The sequence below is a fragment of the Oculina patagonica genome, chromosome 4, assembly GCF_052425735.1.
Source record: "Oculina patagonica isolate OP01 chromosome 4, crgOcupat, whole genome shotgun sequence".
In the NCBI taxonomy this organism is placed as follows: Eukaryota; Metazoa; Cnidaria; class Anthozoa; order Scleractinia; family Oculinidae; genus Oculina; species Oculina patagonica.
In genome coordinates this window covers 6,987,824-7,013,002 of record NC_135761.1, presented here as the reverse complement: position 1 = coordinate 7,013,002, position 25,179 = coordinate 6,987,824, and the positions used below count along the sequence as shown (strand labels likewise).

The 25,179-nt window shown below is 39.7% G+C and overlaps 2 protein-coding genes across 3 annotated transcripts; one reads left to right on the top strand and one right to left on the bottom strand.

The window, feature by feature from the left end:
- Positions 1-567: 567 nt before the first annotated feature.
- Positions 568-12,753, bottom strand: LOC144649271 (cytochrome P450 1A1-like). Of its 2 annotated transcripts, none has more exons than XM_078508746.1 (2): positions 12,397-12,753; positions 568-2,542 (listed from the first exon to the last, which is right to left on the bottom strand). In XM_078508746.1, exons 1-2 carry the CDS (start codon positions 12,533-12,535, stop codon positions 1,131-1,133), a joined length of 1,551 nt encoding a protein of 516 aa, XP_078364872.1. In that variant the 5' UTR covers positions 12,536-12,753; the 3' UTR covers positions 568-1,130. The 2 variants fall into 2 exon arrangements, with proteins under 2 accessions (XP_078364872.1, XP_078364873.1); XM_078508747.1 differs by lacking the exon at positions 12,397-12,753 and adding an exon at positions 10,356-10,461.
- A 3,718-nt stretch (positions 12,754-16,471) lies between these two features.
- On the top strand, positions 16,472-21,526 carry LOC144649270 (cytochrome P450 1A1-like). Its single transcript, XM_078508745.1, has 2 exons — positions 16,472-16,797; positions 19,879-21,526. Exons 1-2 carry the CDS (start codon positions 16,653-16,655, stop codon positions 21,285-21,287), a joined length of 1,554 nt encoding a protein of 517 aa, XP_078364871.1. The 5' UTR covers positions 16,472-16,652; the 3' UTR covers positions 21,288-21,526.
- Positions 21,527-25,179: the final 3,653 nt, after the last annotated feature.

Here is a 25,179-nt window from a genome sequence, read left to right as displayed (position 1 = left end):
GTATATGAAAGGGTATGTAAATCCGTCATTTAGGTTTTTTAAAGGGCCTTGAATTAAAATATTTCGAACAGACGCACTTTATGGCTGTATTATTTTAATTTATAAAGCGCAACATAAAAATGACAAGAAAACGTCCTGTTCTAAGTTTATGCCAAGTCTTTTAGGTATATGAAAGGGGTACCTTTTTTCAGTAAAAGGTATACGAAAGGGGTACAATTTCTGTGAAAATGGTATATAAAAGGGTAAGGGGTAAGAGCTTGGGGCGGAGCCTCCCCGTATAAAACTTTTTTGAGTGCCCCCCCCCCCCCCCGGGGATAAACTACCGATGCGGGCAAACTATTTGCACGCCATTTGAACAATTATCTTTTAATCGGCGATCATGACACGCTCTTCGTGTCGATTAAATGGAGCTAATTATACCGCCAAATTTTTAAGCTGAACTTAATAGTAATACTTAGCTCCCGGACTTAGCTGTCATGCTCACTGAGCGAAAATAGAAATCAATCTAGTCCCTGCAAAGTGAAACAAAAACAGAAAAAGTACTTCGCATATTTCATCAATGGAAGCAAACATATTTTATTTTAGGCAAGTTTTTATACTTAAGTATATTTTAACATAAAATAAAAAAAAAATAAATGATTCTTTATAAGTACATTTAGCAAAAGACGCTGGACCTAAATACTTTTTCTTATACACCATTAACAAAAGTTATTTTAAAAAGTTATACCGCCCCAGTAACATACTTCAGTTACGCTCAAATAACGTTATAACCGTGTACCATATAGATGTTAATCTAAAAATTACAAAATTACATTTCACCATATAAAAAATATCGATTAATAATTATTTTATTGTTATGTTGTGTAAAAATATCGACACCCGGCACAAAATGAGTTTACTCCGGTCCCAAAGAGATTGCAGGTTCTTTGGGATCAGATTGGGAAAATTGGGGCAAGTCGACTGGACTAATTGATCGCAAATGGCTTAAAAATTCTAAGCAATGAAAATACTACACTGCATAACTATAATCTAACCAGAGCAACAGTACATTAAAAAAAAAGGCCTTCTGTAAAGTCAGTTAGCAGTTCAAGTACTTGTAGTTCAACGAAGATTTTGTTCTGCGGATCTCTTTAGTTGTAACGTTCCTCGATCCGCACATAAAACGTCTCTGGCATCAAAGTAAGGCCAAACTGACCCTGAAGATTAACACCCTGGTACTCGGCTGGCAATCCATCCTGCGAGAATAGGAAGCTGTGAAGTAGAGCAGCAATGAACACAGGAACTGCTTTCAGGGCCAGAACTTCACCGGGACACTTCCGACGACCCCCCGAGAATGGTAGGAAGCCTCCTATAGACTTGGGATCGATCACCTCACCAGCTCCGTTCAGAAAACGCCTGGGATTGAAAACATCAGGATCTTTCCAAACTGCTGGATCGCGATGCACAGACCACAAGTTAACGAAGACCATCGTGTCTTTCGGGATTGTGAAGTCCCAAATTTTGGTTTCGGTGGTTGTGGAGCGAGGTATGGCGAGAGGAGCTATGCTTGTCACCCTCAGAATCTCGTAGACTGTGGCTTGCAGAAGAGGAAGAGATGCTATGTCTCCCAGAGTTGGAAATCGTCCACGGCCGATCACGAGATCTAACTCTTCATGCAGCTGGCGTTGGATGTGGGGATATTTCACCAGATATGCCAGGCTCCAGTAGATAGTGATGGGAGTGGTGTCAAGGGTAGCACCGTAGAGTTCCCCCAATACTTGAATTATCTGTTCATCAGCGAGCAGAGGAGCCATGTTCAAGGTGTTCACTCCAGCCGGATTATTCTCTTTCACTTTCCTTGTTTCCTTCTCGATGATGCTGATAAAACTATCTGCAATATTGCGAACTTGCCCTTCAGTGTAGGTTTGTTTATTTTCCACAAACATCTTGGTTGTGTCGTCCTTCACGGCCTTTAGTGCCAGCACAAGATTGGACAGCGCATCGTTAGGGAGATACTTCAAGAGTGGGAGGAAATCAACATGGTTACTGGCCTGCACTGCCTGTCGATAACTCTGGGCAAGTTCAAGAATTTCTTGAAGGCCTTCGTCATCGTATGAACGATCGACTCCAAAAAGCGCATTTAGGATAATGTTGGCTGTGGCGAACCTGGTAGTTATTAAAGCATCAACGGGTTTATCTTTCTGCAGCTTGAAGCAGTGGACCAAGCGTTGAGATTCCTGCAGCAGTTTCTCTTCGAAGGCCTCTGTATTCTTTGCAAAGGTCTGGATTGCAGAGACGCTCATCTTACGACTAAGTCGCCATTTTGGGGAGTAATCAGACACGGTGAGGCTGTTACCTTGTGGATTGGCAAGTTTAAAGGTGTGCAGTTGAGGTCTTCCAGCAAAGGCTATCGAGTGCTTGACAATGGCTTCTTGAATAGCATCGACTCCGTTGAGCACCACTACTAAGCGGTTTCCAAGCATGAGGCTAAATACGTCTCCATATTTCTGTGCCATCTTGGTGAGGTCAAGATGTGGGTTCTCTCCCAGGCGGAAACAGGCGCCTGTTGTAGCAAAAAGAACAGGGTAATAAGTTTAACGTTATAATTGTCTGCCAGCAATAGCGCTACTAAACGCCGTAACTTCAGATCGATATTTGGCTGGATATGCACGCACATTGCTGTACGCAAGGTAATCCAAGCAATCGTTTTTTATCGTTTGCAGCTTTTAATCAACAAACTTAGTTAAATCGGGTGCATCAGTTTGCTATCGTTAACAATTCATTTTTAGTTTAGTTCCATTTAGCCTAATGGTATTTGAATTTTAACAGTAGATCGACCTTGATCTTAATACATGTACGACATGGTATACCGATTAAAGTTTGTAATGGTTCATTGCAAACCGTAGCACAAGATAAACGTGGCCGGCATAAGACATCTTTTCAAATAAAATAAGTGTTTACGCGTGTGGGTCTAAGCCCTCTTAAACAACCACGAGGGAGTCTTGACGCCCACACCCCACTGAAAGTTATTTAGAGGGTGGTAAAGGGTATTTTCGTGATCCGTGATCGGCCCCTTTTTTTCCCCGTGAAATGTGAAATGGCTATTTTTTTCCTCGTGAATCGTGATTTTTATAGTAGCCGTGAACCGTGATTTTCCAAAATTATTTTTCGAGAATTGAGAAATAAAGGTTTATTTCGCCGTGAACCGTGATTTTTATTATGTTTTTTTGTTATTTTTGACATCCGTCATTATGTAATGAAGACAAAAATAATATTGCGTGACGTGACAGGACAGTGGATCCTTGCGTTAACCACGTGGTGTGCTCTTGTGTTCGGTGACCTTTGACCAAACCTGCCTGGTAAGCCGTCATTGTCACCCACCATGGCGGAAAGAGCTGAACAAGATCGACAAAATCAAGGTTTCGAGGTTTTACCAATTGTGAAGGTTCTAATAAGTTTTTATTTAAACGAAGGTGGCAAAAAAGTTTTGATTCATAAAGACAAATCCCGTTTTCCGTTTTCCGAGACAGCCTACAGAAATCTGGAGGTCTTAAAGAAAACTGTGTTAGATTTTTGCGGCGTGCAAGCCATGGCCGAAGTTAAAGGCCTTGGAAAGAATATTGAGAGTTCGTTTATGAGAACAGTCCGTTCTCGTGAAAGAGGTCGTGAAACTGTAGAAAGTTTTTGTATTCGTACCCAACAACAATGGGAAAACGAAATGGTTTTCTTTCTGGAAAGACCGGAAAGTCTGGAAAAGGCTGAAAAGGAAAACATTTTGCAAGGTATGTTGACCTGTGTTATGTTTAATAGCACCTTGAATAATTTATTGAATTACAGTTGAACCCCAGTAACTCGAACTCTGAAGGGAAACGAAAAACAGTTTAAGTTAGCGGGGTTTTCGAGTTAACCGAGTAAAAATGACTGAAAAGTGGGTCCAAGGGAAATAGGATCAAATAGAAGTTAGTTCGAGTTAGCGGGGTTGTCGGGGTTGTTCGAGTATTTGGTTTTGCATTTTGCATTGACTGTATTTCTGTCAGTCACTGTTGTAATCTAAAAGCGTTTGCATGCGTTTACGAGCAGAATTCGGTCGACAGAACAACTATGTAAGCAGTCGTAGTCATTGTAGAGAAATGTCTGAGTGATTTTCGAAGATTTTGCTTTCTGTAGTCCCAGTGTTGTCGACAGGCTAGTCGGCGACGCGGCACTGAAAATGATGACAGTTTGTCATTCATGGCAGACGCTATGACTCATTCAGCGATTTTCGACTAGTTTCCTTGGTAGAAAATGCGTTCAGTGAAGTGTAGACCTAGAAATAGGAATTATTCTCTATTTTAGCGTTGGTTTGTGTTTGGTTTTGAAAACACAGTTCAGTTCGACAGTAGACAAATTTGGAAACGTCGACGTATGGATGCTTTTTCTGTCTTTTTCTTTGATGAGATTTTTTTATGTGACCTTTATATGGCTTTTGAATTCACAGTGGATGTTGTTCCCAGAGTAGTGTCATTCGCAAAACACACTCCTGTCATCCAGCTAGTGGTAGGGAGTGAGTCTACTCCCCAATCCAAGGAAAGGCAAGAAACGAGGGGAAGAAAAAGAAAGATAGTGACAGAAGATGAGAAAGAGAGGAAGAGGGAAGAGCTGATAGAAGGTACCAACAAGACTTGTTCTACACTTAACTGTTCGTTGCAAGAAATACGGAAAGACGATAGCAAACGGCTTCATTTAATTTTCCATCCCTTTCTTTCTGCATCTTCTTGTTTAGGTCTCGCTCACCTGGGAGGTGCTGTTTTGGTGAAGGAGAATGAGGTGCGATGTGGAATTTGTGGTCAGACGAAGAAGCTACCAACCGACAGAAGCCCACCTAAATTAGTAAAGTACTTCAAAGATAGTAAGTTAATTTATTAAACACCATTGATTGCAAATGCTCATTAATTTATTTACCCCGTTTTCAACGACTTTTGTTACCATGATCGAATGTTCACACCCTGCGTTTTATTCATTATTAAATACTTGATCTTTATGGTTAGGGAAAAAATGTTACAGTCCAAATATACCCAAAATTTGAGTAGTATTTTGCCTACTTTAGTTAATTAGTTTTTGCTATAATTATTTCTATTTTTCTTTGGCAAAATAAAATGGTTGTCGTTGTTGATAAATATACGCTTGCAATTTTGACGGTAGCTGAATTATCGCTAAATTTGTTTTTTGACCAGTTGTTCTAGACTGCCTAAACTTATGGTTGCCTTAGTTGAAAAACAAATATAGAGTGCCCGCACTAACTTGAACTCGCTTGCTCGTGAGTACAAATGTTGTTGTTGCTGTCGTCCAAAAGTGTTTCTTACTTTTTCTCCTTTTGTTTCCTACTTAGAGCATTATGATGCCTGTTCTAGAAAAGATTTAGCAGAAAGTAAAAAGAAGGTCATGCAGAAGAACATGTTTGCCTTTCTCCAGCACAATGCCGGAGACAACCAGATTGCAAATGACAGTGGGTCTATTGAGAAAGCTAACGATGCTGTGCGCGTGGATGACTACAACTCCCGTAAAGACGAAAACGATATCAGTGATCCAGATCTACAACTGATGTGATTAGCTCCTTCTTTTTTGTTATAAATCGTTTTATTATACGACTGTGCTATTAGTTATGTACAGTTAATCATACAAATTAAAAACTGTCAAAATTGAGTGTTAATTACCAATTATTGCTTTATGCACCAAACGGAAACAAGAAGAGATACTACTCATTTATTCCATCATAACTTAATTCCATCTCCTCCGTGACAGTTGCCAGATCTCACCATATCTTGCACATCAAGTCGTTGTCATGTAAAAATTATCTGATCTTATTACCTCAATTATACCTTTCTTTAGCCATTAAAAATCATACAACAAGTTTATTGTTTCTTCTTAGTGACCCAAGACACTCAAACTTCGAACTTTATAGTGAGCATTTGGATATTGACCCCAGTGACCCCGATGTGACAGTGATCGATCCTGCTTACGAGAGTCTGGAGTTAGATGAAGACATGACAGTAATGGAAATTAGCGACCAGAAACGCCCGCGGTTATCAAGTGTTTCGGCCAATAGTTCTAGTGGTGATTCAGATTCCGTTTCCGATGAAGAAAACGAAATTAATTTACAGGACGGTGATTGGTTTTTTGTCCCATTAGCAGTGAAACAAGCAGACGAAGTCAGCCTAAAGCTTGACAATTTGATTAAAAGGGGTCTTATACCAAGAGATAGAATCATGTATAAGTATTTAAAGGATACAGTTCACAGTTTGAATGACCCTAACCACCAGTATAATCCAGAAGTGGTGGAATTTTTTAACACCATTGAACACCTTGGAGGGGAAAGCACCGTTAATTTTATTAGAGGCCCTATGTATCATGGAACAGGCAAAGGGGGAGCCAAGAATCCCGAAGATGCAAAACCAAACCTTGGTGGACCATCAAAGCCCACAAGACAAAAAATGAAAGGTGGTTATACTAATGCAAGCGGTGTTTTAAAGGACATGCACCTAGGTTTTCTCGCATTTGCAACGGGGGGGTCAAAGGAAGTAGTTCCTTTAATTGATACGCCCATGGCCAAAGTTATTGGTGCTGTTATGCAAAATGATGGGACAGCATTACAGCCCGGAATATTGTTTGACGAAGCCCTAAAGTGCAATGTCGGCTTGAAGCCAAAGGTTGATATTCAATTTGTAAAAAGTAATCCCTCTCCTAGTCCAGAGTTTCTTAAGAAAAACGTTATCACAGAGGCAAATGTTTCATTCTTAACTACGCTTTGTGATACTGTCAGCATGCCAGTAGCTGTTGAATATCTCACAAAGGCAGGGAAGAGTGGACAAGACATGCTAAATATGTTTACTAAGCAAATCGATGCTTTGCAGTCATGCAAGGCCTGCTTGGAGAAAACTAAATCCGTTGAACTCATTTCTCAATGCAACGAAACCATCTGCAAAAAGAAATGTGAAACCTGTTGGGAGCAAAAGCAAGTCTGCGATGAGTGCTCAAAAAACGGCCAAGTCAGTCACTCTCCTGCCCTACGAGCTTGTAATCACTGCTTAGAGAACAAGATTCAATGTGTTCACCTTGCCATCCTTGCCCTTTCGTCTGACTGTGAGGAGGGAAACAAACAGGCCATGGAGTTACTGGAGCAACTTCAGAGAGATGGGTTAGTAGATCCTTTGTTGGAGTTATGTGTTTATCTACCAGATGCAGTGCATGTAGGAAAAAGTTGGAAATGTAGTTTTAGCAATTGGTTTTGTCTGCTTGACAACAGTCGCCTCTCCTTAGCGGTTGTCCATACGCTTCGAGAGGACAGTGACCCGGCCATAAAGTCACAACTTCGAAAACTCTTAACCAAAGAAGACGTGCAAAACAAAGATAGAATGGCTGTAGAACCGGTGTTACGGTTATGCAGCCCAGCTGTATTAAAGGTTTTGTCTTCTGCGAAAAGTGTTGTTCACACGTTGATACCGGACAAATTTCGGCCAATTGACAGCAACAAAGCTGGGCTATATCCACATCCCATCTGCATTTGCCTTGGACCGAATGGAAAATTTTTCTTTTTGGACTACTCCCCTTTGAAGAAGGAGACGAAGTTGTGTTTAGCAGACCTGCACAATCCAGTTCGCGTTAGTGTGATGAAATCTGGCTTGAGAGATGCAAAGAACATGTTATATTTAAAAAGCAAAGGTGTTGCCTTAGTGGTTGAACAAGGGAAAAACGCTGTCACTGTTGTAGAAGTAGAGCGAAAAATCACTCTATCGCCCTCTACACTGAAGACAAAAAAGTCACTTCAGGATGCACTGGTTAGCAGAGGACTGCCACATGATGGTACCATTCCGGAGCTTAGAGAACGACTTCAAGCTTCTCTTGCACAACTAAAGAAGGACTATGAAAAGTCAGGGAAAGTATCTACTGCCGTAAACATGGACAAGAAGGTGGCTGCAGACAGCATTTGCCTTGTAAGTGATGATATGATAGCAGTGGCATCGAACAGTAAGTCTCGTTTGTTTCTCGTGGAGCTTACACTGGACGGTATTGGAATCATTGGCGCTGTCAGGGATTTCTCCCAATATCCCAACGACTGCATGTCCGTGTATGCCATGTGTATTTCTAATCAAACACTTGTCATTTCTTGTGACAAAGGGATAGCTAAGATTGACATGACAACACGAGAACAGACCATTGTACTTTCAAACAGCACTCCATCTTGTAAAGACGTACGAAGCATTGCTCCTTTTGGGGATCAGGGAGAGATTGTCTTTGCAGATATGGGAAGCAGACAGATAAAGAAGGTTTCTTCGAATGGGGACGTTGAAATCATTGCAGGCACAGGCGAGGAAGGCAACAGTGATGGCACTCAGGCCTCATTTTCCCAGCCTATGGGTATTTGCGTGGAGAATGGAAAGAACATTTTTGTCACTGATGCACAGGTCGGAGCTGTAAAGTTAATAACAGATGTTGGATGTGCAGTCAAGTTTTTGGAAAATCTTGGGCAACTGTATCATGCCTTCTCCGTGCACCACAAGCACAAGCGAACTCACACCTCAACGCTGCAAGAAGCTGGAGAGGTGATGAAAACCGTTTCTGGGTACCTTCAAGGTACCGTTCAATCTGCGCAGACATTACTGGACCGCAACAGGCAGACCAATGGACCTGAAGGAACTGTTGCAAGCAAGACAGTCAAGTCGGTCCACATGATTAATAAAGGACTGGCACGGTTACAAAGCAACATCACAAAGATCAATCCAGAACTTACCCTTAACCCTGAAGCTCTCCTCACCGTGAAAGTCGAGAACCTCCACGCAGTTTCCCATTTCAAACATCCAACATGTATGCAATTGTACTACGCCAGGGATTTTGGGAGCACAGCCCTCGAATCAGTGAAACGAATGACGCAGTGGTCAGCTTTTTACTTTACACACACAACATCATATTATCCTGTCCCTTCAACACAAATTCACCTTCAAGATTTCCCAAGAATGTCGCAACAAAGCCTCCCTTACATGAGTTCAGCCGACCAAGATCTGATGAGAAACTGGGCAAACACACACGGTAAGTGCGTTAGACAACGCACCGTCCGACAAGAAACCACCAAGTATAAAGCTGGAACTCTTCCTCTAAATATGTATCAGACCGCTACCCATCAAGGCGAAAGGTTAGAATTCGAAGAACAACCTGGATTATCTGAGGACGAGGGACGAGAAGGCGCGTCTACATCGAGGGACCAAGGAGACGATCAGCAATCCGAATACGATGACGACTCTTCCGACAGCGATTCTGATGATATTGTAGTGGAGGAAGATGGTGCTGTTCATCATACACAGAACTCAGAGCTTGGTTTCCTTTTTGAAGCGCCCAGAACGCGAAGCGGACGGATAGTGAAAACCTCAAACAGGGCTTTCCTTTGGATGTAACGTTTCAAAATGTAACGGTATGTTATGTCAGAAAAACCTTTTTTTTCGTGAAGCGTGAAATGCCATGATTATTTTTCGTGAATTGTGAAAGGGCCGATTTATTTTTCGTGAAACGTGATCTATACCCCCCCCTTTACCACCCTCTATTTAATTAACAGGCACATTGCTTTTTGTCGTCTTTTACATTCTAAAGAAAGATAGTATATCTCTTGTTGAGATCCGAAATTTAAGAAAAAGTGGGGATTCAGTTTGCAATCCTGCTTAAATCAAATACTGTATATCACTACTGTAACCGCGTTCTTCAACTCAGTACGTGCTGTATGAATCAACCAACCACCTCAGTCCCATGTATTTCATTATAATTAATCAGAAATATATATTTTCTGAATAGCTACCCCGCAGGGGTTTTTGCAAGCACGTTTGAGGCAGAAGTCACGCGCTCTCGTGTTGGATATGGTTTGTTAGCTAATTTACTGCCTCAGCGACAGGCGTAAGACATGGAATTGGACTAATTAAAGATTATCACTTGTGTACACTTGATCGTTATATAATAAAATATAAAAGAGTGCAGTTTACAAATATACGCACGTTTCTGTGGGAGAATGCTGGAAAACTAAGTTGAAAAGTTTATGTTGTGCCCATCTACACGAAGCCAACCTACAGGTCACTGACAAACAAGTTCCAATCAAATGTAATGTTCCAGTTTATGGAAATGTCACTATTGAAAAGGATTTCGTTGGTATCAGACCTCACTTTACTGGATAAAAAATTGTAGTTGATAAAAAGACTAAGTCAGACCCATTATCGGGCCCCCTTAAATCAGTATGGCGAAGCTCGCCTCGCAGGTGCGTGCTTCATGAGTTTTTTGGGACAAATCACTATTCCAAGTGTTTTTAATTGACAGACATTTATTTATTTAACAAAACTTAAGTCACAGAAAATGAAGCAAACCTCATACGCTTAGTCATCAACAGTCAAGGCTTTCAACACGCAAAGGATACAGCTACAACAGGCCGTGGTCATGGTATATGCATACTAAGCGGTTTCACAAACAATTCAGTTGGCACTTGTCCTTTTCGAAAGATTTGAAGTTAATTAGAACTATTAAAGGTCACTAGATTTTGTTCACAAGCTTGTGGCTCTCACGCGTTGCCTTGTTAAGAACTAACTCGTTGTAAAAACTTATGAAAATGAGGAATGTCCACTAAAAGATAAATCCCCCCCAAAAATCTATTTAGGTAAGGCCTTGCATTGTCTCGTTTTGGTCAAGCAAATAATATAATGGAAAAAAAAAATTGTCTGTCAAAGCTAAGTCCATGCAGTGGTTTCTACGTGTTGCCCTATATGAAGCATGGCTTAGTTAGAAAACTAAGCGTTCGGTTTGACGTCAAAGTCCAGTCTTGTTTAGCCGCAAAAATACAGCAAGATTGTGATTGTTACTGACAAGGCGTCGAATGTTTTGGTTGCCAAAACGGTTCCGGCTAAACATAATGTAAACATGATTTGAAACGTGAGTCAACAGTTAACGTTTCGCTAAATTGTTTTGCTCGGTTTAAAGTTAAATATGTTTACTTTTCAAAGTCCGTTATACATTAGAGTTTGTTTGTTAGACCAATGGACTCAGTTTTTGTCGTGTTATTCCGCTGATGGCTGACAACGAATACAGGATTTTTTGGATAAATCTCACGTGTTCTTGTCAGTTGTTATCGTAAAGCAAGATTGCATTGTTTAGCTTTCAATCAGACTCTAGCACTCTAGAAGTTGAATACAGAATTGTTTTATGGTCAACACTAAAACTTTTATATGGTTTTAAAAGATTTTTATGTTTCCCGACGGTATTTTCAGACTGTCTTCCTTGCAGTATGTGTTGATCGTGCACAAGGCGTGAGTCAGGCATAAGTTGTTCTTTCTTATCACGAAAAAAAAACACACTCACAGTAAACAGAGCTTCGTCACTGTCGGCTATGAGCACGCAATATTCCTCTTGTTCGAACGCCCTTGTCATGCAATTAGCATGGCTTTAAAATTATTCATTCATTACACAGTTTATCGTTGATGTTAAAAACAAGAAATATTTCAATTTTAACTGATAAAGATGTTTAAAACTACTTTAAAAAAAGTTTAAAAAGTTGTGTGCTTCGGAAATTTAGATATGAATTATTTCTATTATTTTAACTCACTAATCGTCGAAGTTAACAAAAAATCTACAATGGAGGCTCCACTGAGAGACCAAACAATGCTTACAAAATCACGGAAAATCAGTTCCCTAGGAGACTCTAATAAAAATGAAACCGCATAAGTTTTAAGGACTTACAAGTTTTCTGATTTTTTTAATACTGAAATCAATCTTACAAAATTCAATCTCGCAAATTTTCAGGGATATCTACACGTCATAGCTAGCAAGTTCAATAGTTTTACCGGACGTCTGCCTCAAACGAAGCATTTCTACTATAAAAAGCAGCTGAAAAACATGCGTGAGTACTAGTGACACAATAATCACAGAAGTAGCAAGGTAATTTTTGTACAAACACTAGACCACGATAAAGAGGGGCCGTAAGGGGGTTTCTCGTGAAACCTGATTGTACGTTTTTATTTTCCGTGATCCGTGATTATAAAATAATATTGTCCGTGAACTGTGAATGACATACTTGTTGTGACACGTGAAAGCAAAAATAAGGTTGTGTAATCATAATATTTGACTAGAATTCAGCACTTTCTCCGTAAAAACCAACCTGCTGTGCAAGGAAGATTACTTTTGGACACAATTTGCGTGATGGCTAAATATTTAAGAACAGGTAGTCAGTCATTTTTGCAAAATCGTCCTTGCAAGACTAAAAACACTTCGATATGGAGGCTTAAATGCACAAGACTTCCTCGTCTATGTTATTTTCCGTGAAAAATATCGTGATTTACCATTTTTAATAGTCGTGAACTGTGCGCATGACCCCCCCTTACCGCCCCTCGATAAAGAATGTTGAAAAAATCATCTTACCTATCACTGGTAGTCCCCAAGGTCCTGGAGGCAACTTGGAAAAATTACGCTGCCACATTGCTTTTAGGAACACACAAACCACAAAGCTGAGGAATAAAATCTGCCCAGCTGGTAAAAAATCTTTGAACGAAGAGCTCATGATGACGAGTCAGGGCTTGTAAATTAACTGAGACGACTCAAAAACTTTGTTCTCCCCGTTGCAGGGTGTTTATTCGGTGCTGATGCGAGTTCAAGGCCAAAGGGCCTCAAGAGAGAAAGATCGGGGTATTAATATGCGAACAAATTGTTTACACCCCATTGAACCGCCATCACTTTATCGGCGAGTATCACGACATTCTCTCCGTGCCAATAAAGTCAGATAAACACTTGTAGTGGTTACTTGGAGCACGTTACTTCTTTTGGTAAAGTACAATATTAGCCAAGACAAGTTGAACGAAGTTTTTACTATGTCGTTACATGAAAAAATGTGCACGCTGTTTGTGTGAATTGCCATCTTCGAAAGTGAGATCTTGACTAAAGGAAAATTCTCCCAAAGCGATTTCAACAAAACAGGAAGCATAAATTAGGAGAACTGAGTTACTGATCAGTGACTTTAGGGGCCATGATCAAAGGGCGATATTACGCTTTGTTGCCTTTATTTAATTTAGTGATAAATATCTATTTTCGGATATCGATACCCACCATATAAATGAATGCTATTTTTGTAACCTCGCTTCTTTGGCGGCAAACTGATTGAAATGGCCTCTAACCCTGAGATCGTCGGTAAACACAAATACGAGGTTGTTCGTGACGGCTTACCGCAAGCTAGAACTAAAGAACTTTAAGCTCGTCGTTGATGCTTCGTCGACATGATGTTAGTAATTGGATCGAATTGAATAAAGCAAGAGATCGTTTAGTGGTCTTTAGCTAAGCAAATATAAATCTAACGCGATTGCAAGGTTGAGCTATAATATTCTGCACTTGACAATCCACACAATTTACCAAATCGAATCAGGCAGGGTCTCGCAAACTGGTGGACGAGCTGGTAGCACGCAAGTGCGGATAAACTGCGTGAGCCAGTTAACGATTATTTTGGACTCCTTCTTACTGGTGAAAATATACCCCACATTTAATATTCTCGACAAGCATACCCGTCCCTTTCTAATAGGAGTCCCCCTCAAGTTGAACATGATCGTTTAACTCGGTCTTTTTTACAGAAACGTGTCTTTAATAACAGACATTATTTATTAAGGCAAACGATTTTTTTACAGCTAGTATAGGAAACCTAATCACGGTCGATTATGACCTGCTCTCACTCTACTCACTCTCTATTGTTGATGTCTAGGTAAAACAACTGATAACTTAAAACATGAATTTCCTTGCCTTAATTCATTTTTAAGGAATTGCTTTTCTTGTCACTCGAAGTCTAACTCGAAGTCTTAGAATTCGTAGTCCCGTGATTTGAAGTTTAACTTGAAGACCAACACGCACTTGCAGTCAAATCCAAATTCAATGGATCTCGAATACATCTTTTTGAATGGCGTTAACTACGTTTATTGCTACTTCTAAATGTAGGCGGTTTCCAAGCGTCAGGCTCAACACATCTCGGTACTTATGTGCCATCTCGGTGAGGTTAAGATGTAAGTTCTCTCCCTGCCTTAAACAGACGCCTGTTGAGGTAGTGAAAAAGTTGAAACGCGTCGACAAAATATGGCTGAGGCATGCGCAATCATTAAATCATTATGTTAACGTTTTGTTTTGACTGTGATGATGTAAAAACACCCGCCACCTTGGATCCGCCATCTTGGATTTCAAATTTTTTCCAAAACGTCAGAAAACCGCCCAAAATTACTGAAAGGTACTCAAAATCTATAAAACGGTGCAAATAAAACCCAAAAAGGTGAACAGGACACAAAAATTACTGATTTGGGGAACATATCTGCAAAATGCCGTTGCCGGGGTAACGTCAAGTTCCCGAGACAATTACCTATCCTACCAAATTATTTCCAGATAAATTTTAGATAAACTCGCAATGTTTGGCAGCGTTTGGTTGAATCTTTGGAAAGTTATAAGTGTTCAAAATCAGCGCGAGCACTTTCCGCCCCCTGGTCTGGATAGGGTTCAGTCCAGTTCGATTTTTTCAGTTCAGCGCACGCAATGCACATCCAAAGATTAATTTTAGTCGTCAGGATATAACCTCCCCAACAAAACCACCTTCTTCCCCGAAAAAATGGCCCCCAAAATCTCAAACGCAAGAATCCTTATATTACAACATACAAAAAAGAAGCATACCCTTATAAGCCCATTGATATCATTTAGCTCTTAATTAAAGAAAATTACAGCTTTTCCGATTATAAGCCCCTACTAGAGAGTTTGGGTTGAATTTTTCATTGTAAGGGAATACTTAGAGACCTTGTAATTTTTGATCCCGAACTTTTGTGCTTGTTTTAGAGAGTTTTACCATGTGGTATTCTTGTATGCCGGCCCGAAAAAATTTCAGGCCCATGCAAACCCAAAGACTTTTGAAGTTTCAATCCAAAAATGAGCCCCGAACTTAAGCCCATGAAAGGGAAGTCACCCGGATCAAATATAAGGTCAGGGCTTCTTTTCGAAAACAATAAAGGTAAAACTTCGAAATCCACCATTTCGTGCCGTGAGAGGGCTTAGCTTTTAAGCAATAATCGTCGTGCGAGCCTTGACAAAAAAGCGACCTCAAGCGCACTTTCACGCTGACAATTTAATGAAACTTTTTAGAAATTTATATAACAGACGTGGCTCCTGCTGTGGATAATTTCGATCAGCTATTTCTAGAAAGAAGCCTCTTTATTTTATATTACCTACAACATGCTGGGATTTTGTTTGGCTTAATGAGCGGCTCCGTTTACAATTTGCTCCTCTAAGAAGTTTCATGGGAAAAAGCACAGTATTGCATAACTTTAATTATAGTTATTCTCTAACGCGTAAACAATGCCCGTTGTTTGTGCACTGAAGTTGAAGGAAATACTGACAATGGAAAACGATTTTTCTTCCTTGAACAATTCAATAAATTGTGCCAAAGACTGCCCCAAAATCGATTAGTTTATATCGTGAATTAACCTCAAGACTATTTTCTAATTAGCGCCCTGCCTTCCCCTCCCTTCCCCCTACCGCCACCTCCCCACCCCCTTCCGCCGCTTTCATCAACTTGTTTTGGACACAAACGTATAGTGCTAGACGGTTCGAGCAAAAACACTAGACCTCTCCTGGGAAGATTAAGTGAACATTTGCGAAAAAATTTATCACTGAATCTTTGGAATCCAGACAAAATGCAATTTCTAAAGTTCAGAACTTAAATTAAGTGTGCACTTGGCCTTAAAAAAAAATAAAAGATCCATTGTAACCAAAGTATTGTTTCAGAAGTTTATCTCAAAATCATTTAACTTTATCAGATTTTGCCGCCCGACCATCAAGTGCAGACAATTAAAGCTCAACCTTGCAATCACTTTAGAATAATATTAGCTTAACTAAAAATAAACAATCTCTTGCTCATTTATTTCGATCCAAATGTTAACATCATTTAACGGAGCATCAACGACGAACCGACGTCTTCAGACCTGTGGCATGCGCTAAGCCGTCACGCACAACCTGGTATTTGTGTTTACTGATGATCCCAGGGCTAGAGGCCATTTCAATCAGTTTGCCGCCAAAGAGCAGAGTTACAAAAATAGCATTCATGGTGGGTATCGATATCCGAAAATAGATATTTATCGCTAAATTTAATAAAGGCAACAAAGCGTAACATCGCCCTTTGATCATGGCTCCTAAAGTCACTGATCAGTAACTCAGTTCTCTTAATATGTGCTGCATGTTTTGTTGAAATCGCCTTGGGAGAATTTTCTTTCAGTCAAGATCTCACTTTCAAAGATGACAATTTACACAAACAGTGTGCAAATTTTTTCATGTAACGACATAGTAAAAACTTCGTTCAACTTGTTTTGGCTTTTATTGTTCTTCACCAAAGAAGTAACGTGCTCAGTAGAACACAACGGAAAACACCGATTCAAACCGTGGGCAAGTAATTATCTGCCTTTATTGACACGAAGAGAATGCCGTGATACTCGCCGATAAATAGATGGGGGTTAAATGAGGTGTAAACAATTTGTTCGCATATTTATACCCCGATCTTTCTCTCTTGAGACCATTTGGCCTTGAACTCGCATCAACGCCGAATATACAACCTGCAACGCGAAGAACAAAATCTTCCGTCTCAGTTAATTTACAAACCCTGACTCGTCATCATGAGCTCTTCGATAGAAGATTTTTTATCGGCTGGGCAGATTTTATTCCTCTGCTTTCTGGTTTGTGTGTTCCTAACTGGAAAAGCAATGTGGCAGCATAATTTTTCCAAGTTGCCTCCAGGACCTTGGGGACTACCAGTGATAGGTAAGATGATTTTTCAACATTCTTTATCGCGATCTAGTGTTTGTACAAAATTTACTTTGCTACTTCTGTGATTACTGTGTCGCTAGTACTCACGCATGTTTTTCTGACAAATTCAGGAAACAAATAGTCCTCAAAAATTATGCGGTTTCACGTTTATTAGAATCTCACAGGGAACTGATTTTCCGTGATTTAGTAAGCATAGTCCGGTCTCCATGAGGAGCTTCCACTGTATAGGATTTTATTAAGATCTAGTTAACTTCGACGATTAGTGAGTTAAAATAATGGAAATGATTCTATCGAAATTTCCGAAGCACGCACTTTTTAAACTTTCAATTTAAAAGTAGTTGAAACTATCTTTATCAGTTAAATTTGGAATATTTCTTCTTTTTAACATCAGCGATTAACTATATGAGTGAATAATTATAGAGCCATAATTGCATGACAAGGGCGTTCGAACAAGGTGAATATTGCGTGTTCTCAGCCGAAAGTGACGAAGTTCTGTTTATTTTGAGTGTTTATTTCATGATAAGAAGGAACAACTTATGCCTGGCTTCCACCTTATGCACAATCAACACATACAGAGAAGAGAGTGTGAAAATACCTTCGTGAAATATATTTTAATATTTATAAACCGTTTATAGGTTTTAAAAAATTGTGTTTACCAATTATTCTGTGTTTAACTTCTAGAATGCTAGCAACCAATAAGTAAAGGTCTGATTGAAAAAGCAAAACAGCAGTGTGATCATGTTTTACGATAATAACTGACAGGAACAGAGATTCCAAAAAGAACATCCTGTATTTATTGTCAGTGCTAAAACTAAGCGCATTGGTCACACAAATCTTAACGAACTAAGATAGTAAAAAGTAAACACCGATTTAACTTTAAACCGAGCTTAACAATTTAGCGAAACTTTAACTGTCGACTAAAGCTTACGTGCGTTTTAAATCATGTTTACATTAACGCTTAGCCGCGGAACCGTTTTGGCAACCATAACACTTCGGTAACTTTTAAAAACAGTCACAATCTTGAAGTAGTTTTTAAACAAGACTGGACTTTGACGTCAAACTTAACGCTTAGTTTCGATAAGTTTTGGTAAGGAGGCCATGGTTTATATTGGGCAACTCATGTTAGTTTTGAACGACAATTTTTTTCTTATCTTCTGCTAATTCTTAAAGGTCCTGTAAGAATCATCAACGAGACAAGGCCTTATCTAAATGTATTTTTAGGGCGTTATTTTTGGGTAAACATCCAACGATTCCAGTAGTTTAGAGTTATTACTTAGTAAAAAGGCTGAGTGGCCTTAGTTCTAATTAACTCCAAATCTTTTGAAAAGGACAAGTGCCGATTGTTTGTGAAACTGCTTAGTATGCATATACCATGATCACGGCCTGTTGTAGCTGTATCCTTTGCGTGTCGAAAGCCTTGAGTGTTGATGACTCAGCGTAGAAGGTTTGCTTCATTTTCTGTGACTTAAATTTTGTTAAAATCAACTAATGCTCGCTATTTATGAGACCTAGGAAACATTGGCTCGTCTCGGACTGAACTGATACAGAAACATAAATGGGTTAGAAAACACAATTTTTTGTTATCTAGTAAGGTGAGGTCTGATACCAAAGAAACGCTTTTAATAGTCTCATTTCCTTAAACCGGGACCTTAAATTTGAACGGATCTTGTTTGAAAACTTTTAAAAAGTCAGTGACCTTAAGGTTGGCTTCGTGAAGATAGGTACAAAATAAATTTTTCAATTGTTTTCCAGCATTTTCTTCCAGAAACGTGCTTATATTTGTAAACTCCGGATCCACTCTTTTATATTTTGTTATATGGCGATCACGTGTACACAATTGATAATGTTTAATTAGTCCAATTCCATGTTTTGCGCCTGTCGCTGAGGCAGTGAATTGTAGCTAACAAACCATATCCAACACGACAGCGCGTGACTTCTGCCTCAAACGTGCTTGCGAAAACCCCTGCGGGGTAGCTTTTCGTAATATATATTGTTAAGTAATTATACTGAACGAAATACAACGGCGATGGTAGGTTGAGCCGCGTGCGCGAATACATGCAGCACGTACGTACTGAGTTGTAGGACGTGGCTGCAGCAGTGATAAACAGTGTTAAAAAAAAGGCAGGAATGCAAACTGAATTCCCCCTTCTTTGGAAGTTTTCTCCTTTGGAAATTTCTGAGAATAGCAGTTAAGATTTCCCAATAACTATGAATGATCCCAACAATAAATAATTTTTTTTTGGGAGTATAAAAGACGGCAAACAAATTCTATCTGTGGGGTGGGCGTCAAAATGCACTCGTGGTTGTCAAAGAGGAGCACGCAAGACCCACACGTGTAAACACTAATTTAACCTCATAAGATGCTTTATCTCCAGTGTTGCGGCGTGCAATGACCCATTACAGAGCACTTTCTTTTTGTTGAATCGGTCTTCCGTGTCGTTAATGTATTTAGTTCAAGAAGGATCTACTGCCGAAGTTTACATAATATCAGTCTAAACGGAACTTAACTATAAGATATGTATTGTTAACGATAGCAAACTGAGGAACCAATTTACCCGAGTTTGTCGTAATTAACCTCGATTTAAAAAGTATAAATTACTAAAAACCATTGCTTGCAACACCTCGCGTACAGCAATGTATACATTCAGTAATATCGACCTGAAGCTAAGTTACCACAGAGTTACGAAGCGCTATTGCTGGCGGCCTGTTGAACTTATACTTCATTCACACCAGAAAACTATGATGTTTCAGTAGTCCAGTTAACTAGATAAAAATTATAAACAAAACATTAAGAGTGAGTTTCAGATAGGTTTCAAGTACCTTGTGCTATCATTGAGCCAAATTTAACGTCGAGAAACAACTGTTACCAACTTCGACAAAGCCAAAAGAATTTCTAGCGTTTTTTGAAGATCTTTTAAATTTGTTTTAGCCTTTTTGTAAATGGGACTTAAGTTCAACAAAGATGTTAGCTAAATGTTGCTTGTGCTGATTTTTTGCCTATCTGAAGTATAAAAGTGGTGAGAAGTAATTTGCCCTGTATGTTCTGTCAACGCTCTTTGCTTTTTCTTACAACAGGCGCCTGTTTCCGCCTCGGAGAGAACCCGCATCTTGACCTCACCAAGATGGCACAGAAATATGGAGATGTATTCAGCCTGATGTTTGGTAACCGCTTAGTTGTGGTGCTCAACGGAGTCGATGCTATTCAAGAGGCCATTGTCAAGCAGTCGATAGCCTTTGCTGGCAGACCACAACTGCACACCTTTAAGCTTAGCAATCCTGATGGTAATAGCCTTACCCTAACAGATTATGCTCCGCAGTGGAGGCTAACTCGGAAGATCAGCGTCTCTGCGATCCAGAACTTCGCCAAGAATGCAGCAACCTTGGAAGAGAAGTTTCTGCAGGAATCTCAACGTATGGTCCACTGCTTCAAGCTACAGAAAGATAAACCTGTCGATGCTCTGATTACTCTCAAGTTCGCCACGGCCAACATCATACTTGGTGCACTGTTCGGAGTCAATCGTTCGTATGATGATGAAGGCCTTCGTGAAATTCTTCGGCACACAGACGACTTCGGTCAAGTAGTGAATGGCAATAGCCATGTTGATTTCCTGCCACTTCTGAAGTATCTCCCCAGTAAAGGACTTTCAAAGCTTTTATTGATAATGAAGGCCGTGACGGACGCCTCTACCAAGATGTTTGTGGAAAACAAACAAACCTACACTGGAGGGGAAGTTCGCAACATCGCAGACAGTTTTATCAACGTCGTCGAGAAGGAAACCGTGAAAGAGGCGGAGGATCGTCCTGCTGGCGACGACACTGTAAACATGGCCCCTCTGCTCAGTGATGAACAGATTATTCGAGCCTTGATGGATCTCTTTTGTGCTGGCTTCGACACCTCGTCCATCACCATTTACTGGGGCCTAGCATACCTGGTTAAATATCCAGATATCCAACAGCAGCTGCATGAAGAGTTGGATCTCGTGATTGGTCGAGAAAGGCTGCCGACCTTGTCAGACATGGCATCCCTTCCTCTTCTGCAAGCCACAGTCTATGAGCTTCTGAGGGTGACAAGCCTTGCGCCTCTCTCTGTGCCTCGCTCCACAACAACCGAGACGAAACTTCGCGACTTCACAATCCCGAAAGACACGATGGTCTTCGTTAACTTGTGGTCTGTGCATCGCGATCCCGCAATCTGGAAAGACCCTGACGTTTTCAACCCCAGGCGTTTTCTGAACGGAGCTGGAGAGGTAATCGACCCGAAGTCTATTGGAGGTTTCTTACCATTTTCGAAGGGTCGTCGAAAGTGTCCCGGTGAGCCTTTGGCTCTGAAGTCAGTTTCTGTGTTCCTTGCTGCGCTGCTTCACAGCTTCAAATTTTCGCAGGATGGATTGCCAGCCGAGTACCAAGGCATTGACCTTCAGGGAAAATGTGGCCTTACTTTGAATCCAAAGAACTTTTATGTGCGGATCGAAGAACGGCAATAAACAGCCTTGAACGATTGGAAGAAATAATTGCATTGGCACACAAACTGGACTGTAAAATGCTCAGTTAGTTAAGCAAATTACGAGAATCGAGATTAATTTTTAGAGCTCTACAATTCCAAAACACTTGATTTATAGACCGATTTAACACTTATTTTACTGTGTAACCTGAGTTCAGTGATTTTATAGTGAGTAGAATACTTTGTCATCTTGCAATTTTTAATTAAACCTGAATCAGGTTTTCAGTACAGGGAACCCCGATCGATTATCCCCCTGCTTCGTCGGCCTGTAACTCGGATCGAAAAGTAGGAGTCAAAAAGGTGCTCAGCAGTACTTTTTAGCTTGGAAAACTGATTCGCGTATTAGAAGAGAGCTCCGTGCACTTTGGCACCGGAAAAAATGTAGAATTAAAACCAAAGCTGGTAGTATTCTTTCGTGGAACGACGAGTTTGTTCGTGCCTGTTAAGTTCTTCATATAATTACAAAGGACGAATAGATCAAACACTTTTAGATGTTGCGTAAATGACCATAAATATAAATATATAAATTTCAAATGGCGTGTAAACAGCTTTCTCGCATCGGTAGCTCAATAGTTATACATGTTAATAAGCTCAACAATTTCTCATGATTTCTCGACAAGTCACCATAAGCAGTTGTCAGTGAAGATTTTTAAGGAATTAAAATTCCTTATAACATGATAAAAAGTACGCCAAGGGAAATATTGCGTGTTCGTAGCCGATCTCGTAGTGAAGGAGCTAACATTTCGTTTTATCTGTTCACAAAATTACCACGTGAGAAAGATAAACCTATGCTGACTACTTCCACGTGTATGGAGGGACAAGAGAGTCTGAATAAATCCTCGTTAAATTAGCCTGTGTATAGCCCGCCCCTTCCCGTTTTTTTAGGGGAGGGGACAGGCTGTACACAGGCTATGAACCGTTTATAACTTTTAAATAGTCAGCGAACAAATGCAACAGTTTAACCATGCTTATAAAACCCAATGAAGTCTAGTTGAAAGCAAAGAAATTATATCTTAATAAAATTATTTTACGATAACTCTATCCTCCAAAAAATTGTAGTCAACTATATATGTGGAAGCTTGATGTTCAGCAAATCCCATTGTCCCTCGGTCTAAAATTAAAAAAGCTTCAACAAAATATGTAAGCTAGAGAGAACAAGTGCTGATTGTCTCTGAAACTGTTTAGTATGCATTTACATGATCACAGCCTGCTATAGATGGATCCATTGCGTGTCCAAAGCCTTAGTGGTTCATGACTCAGCGTAGGAGGTTTGGTTCGAAATGTTTCCTGTGACTTAATGACTTCCTTCAAAATCGAAAAAAAAAAGTACTTGGTCATAACATGCAGTATTAAACCGTATAAAATTATAGCCATTACAGGATGAGTCAAAATACTTTATCATGCAATTAACCGCATTTTTTCTAGTAAAAGGGACTTCTGACAACAACGTTGCGAATTGAATTTTATATATTTAATAGCGGCATTTTAGAGACTATAGTCGGATCTTGACTCTAATGTCTGAAAACTTAGAAAAAAGACTTTTATGATCAGTGACGTTAATTTCTGCCGTGACTCAGCGGGGACGGAGCAAAACGTGAACGTACTCTGTAGACGAACTGGCCTTCAACACAAAACGGTGATCATTTTTAAAACGTGAGAAAATATCAGTAAATACGTAAATACGACTTTAAGTACCAAAATAAAGATAGAATATCGATCAGTGTTGACAGCGTTGCGAGACTGAACGATAACTGCTTTCTAGTATAAATACTGTACTTCCTTCACACAATCACACAATCTTTATTTAACTTGCAATTGGTCGTCACGCTTAGCTAAAGAGCTACAGTTTACAGGTGCTTCCTTGTCAGTGATAACAAAACAAAAAGTGCAAGGTTTTCAGCATTCCTTCACCGACACGTGCACTATATTTAAACTCAAGGGATGACCAGAAATTCCAATTCTGCTGACTCTAACATATCTTAAAACTTGGAAGCAATGCATACACACTGACTGATATCAGTTAGTCGATTCCATGTCTTACGCCCGTCGATGATGCAGTAAATATCAAGCACGCGCGAGTGTGTGACTTCTGCCTCCTACGTGCTTTGCTTAAGCCCCTGCGGGGTAGCATTAAGACAAAACTGAGAAATTATCTTTTCAAGTATAAGTAATTAATTAGATAAACAATCTTCGGTTGACCCGTTTTATATTTAGGATAGTAAACAGCTTTGATCACGACAGCTTGTCACGTCACGCAGGCCGTTGCCATTTTGATTGGTATTATAAGAAAACCGGGTGTATTTCCTCTGTTAGATTACCTCTAAGATTTTGCCTGAAAGTCGAAACATATAACTCTTTTGAAGTTTAACTTTAAGCTGACCAGGACTTTGACTACATTAGCCTTGAGGGACAATAGTGGGGTGCTAACCGCAATTCACGAGAAAAAAAAAACTGGCATAACCACAATACTGTATCGAAAATCGACGGAACTGACCGAAACCGCACTCCGCAAAAATTCAGGTTATTGTTTGCCACGCCGCAGTTATTCAAAGAAAATCAAAGCATTAACAAAATAAACAAACTAAAAATAAAAAAATGCCAACTTAAATAATTAATTTTAATTGTAGACTAGAGGCAGGCGAACAGATCAGCGTTGTGGATTTAAAAAGAATATTTTAGATATACATACCGGCTACAAAACAGTGTGCGAGGTTGAGTGCTTGGTTGTTGAATTAATTAGTTGTGTCTTTTTTACGAGCAGTATTATTAAAGAACGGTGTTAAAGAGGCTTGACCCGCTAAAGAAACTGAGATCAGACGCTACTTTGCGATGAGCTGCCACTTGAACAGTTAGCTTTACACAAATAACTCTTAAAAACTTAAGTATAGAAAATCTGTAACACTTTTTCCGACATTAAAATGTTGCCAACGTCATTATTAAGGCAAAAATTAATGTTCCACTCGTTTATATTCACACCGCGATGAAACTATCATTTTTGCTTAATGAGTGTTAGTTACATCGAAACCGGCGGACAAAAATTATAATGTTATTATTTCTACTTGAGGTTAATATGCAAGAATGCATGCAGATTTTAAAACTTTGACATCGAGGTTAAAGAAACGTTATTGAGAATTATTTTTGTAAATAAAAATTGATCTTTAATTTGGAGCCATATATTTTTAAACATTTTCTATAGACTCCATAAAAAAATTTTTTTTTGAAAAAGAAAAAGAAAAGAAGAAGGAGCAATCCTTAGAATAACTATCTTTTTGATGTCCAAAATGAACAACCAGCACTGATGGATGACCGATTTTAAACACAAGAAGCAGGAAGCGCGCACAAAGGCAAGACACAAGCCAATACACTGAAATTTCGTGAACAAATCCAGTGTGTCGTTCTGTTGAATTAGCTACGACAAGTATCGATTATTTTGAGGTTGTTTAATATTTATATGTCATGATTACAGCCTGCAGTAGATCGGTACATTGCGTGTTGTAAGCCTGCGTAGTCAGGATCAGCTAGCGTAAAAATGTTTGCCTCCTAAAATACGTCAGTCAACGCAAAAGACTGACATATTCTATTAGCAGCTAGCATTCTTCAATTTACTCATAAATACTATTCGTATATAAGACGATATGGCATCGTCTAAGAAATTCAGCTGAGCCACATGTCTTTAGCCCATCTCAATAAAATGTTTCGTTTCCCATCGCCTCGTCTCTTGTGATGGTGGGTCGGTCGGTCGGGCAAAAAAAGAATGAAACTAAGGGGTCTGGGTTCATTTAAGAAGCCAGGACAATCAGAACCGAAAGATTTTGTTTCAGTCGATCTCGCTGAGAATGTTGGAACAATCGTTAATGCCTTTGGCATTAACGATT

Excerpts from the sequence above, each read along its gene's own strand:
- LOC144649271 (XM_078508746.1), bottom strand. The coding sequence starts at position 12,535 with ATGAGCTCTTCGTTCAAAGATTTTTTACCAGCTGGGCAGATTTTATTC. Across the intron at positions 2,543-12,396 it reads TTGGGGACTACCAGTGATAG|GCGCCTGTTTCCGCCTGGGA; the intron begins GTAAGATGATTT and ends TTGCTACAACAG.
- LOC144649270 (XM_078508745.1), top strand. The coding sequence starts at position 16,653 with ATGAGCTCTTCGATAGAAGATTTTTTATCGGCTGGGCAGATTTTATTC. Across the intron at positions 16,798-19,878 it reads TTGGGGACTACCAGTGATAG|GCGCCTGTTTCCGCCTCGGA; the intron begins GTAAGATGATTT and ends TTCTTACAACAG.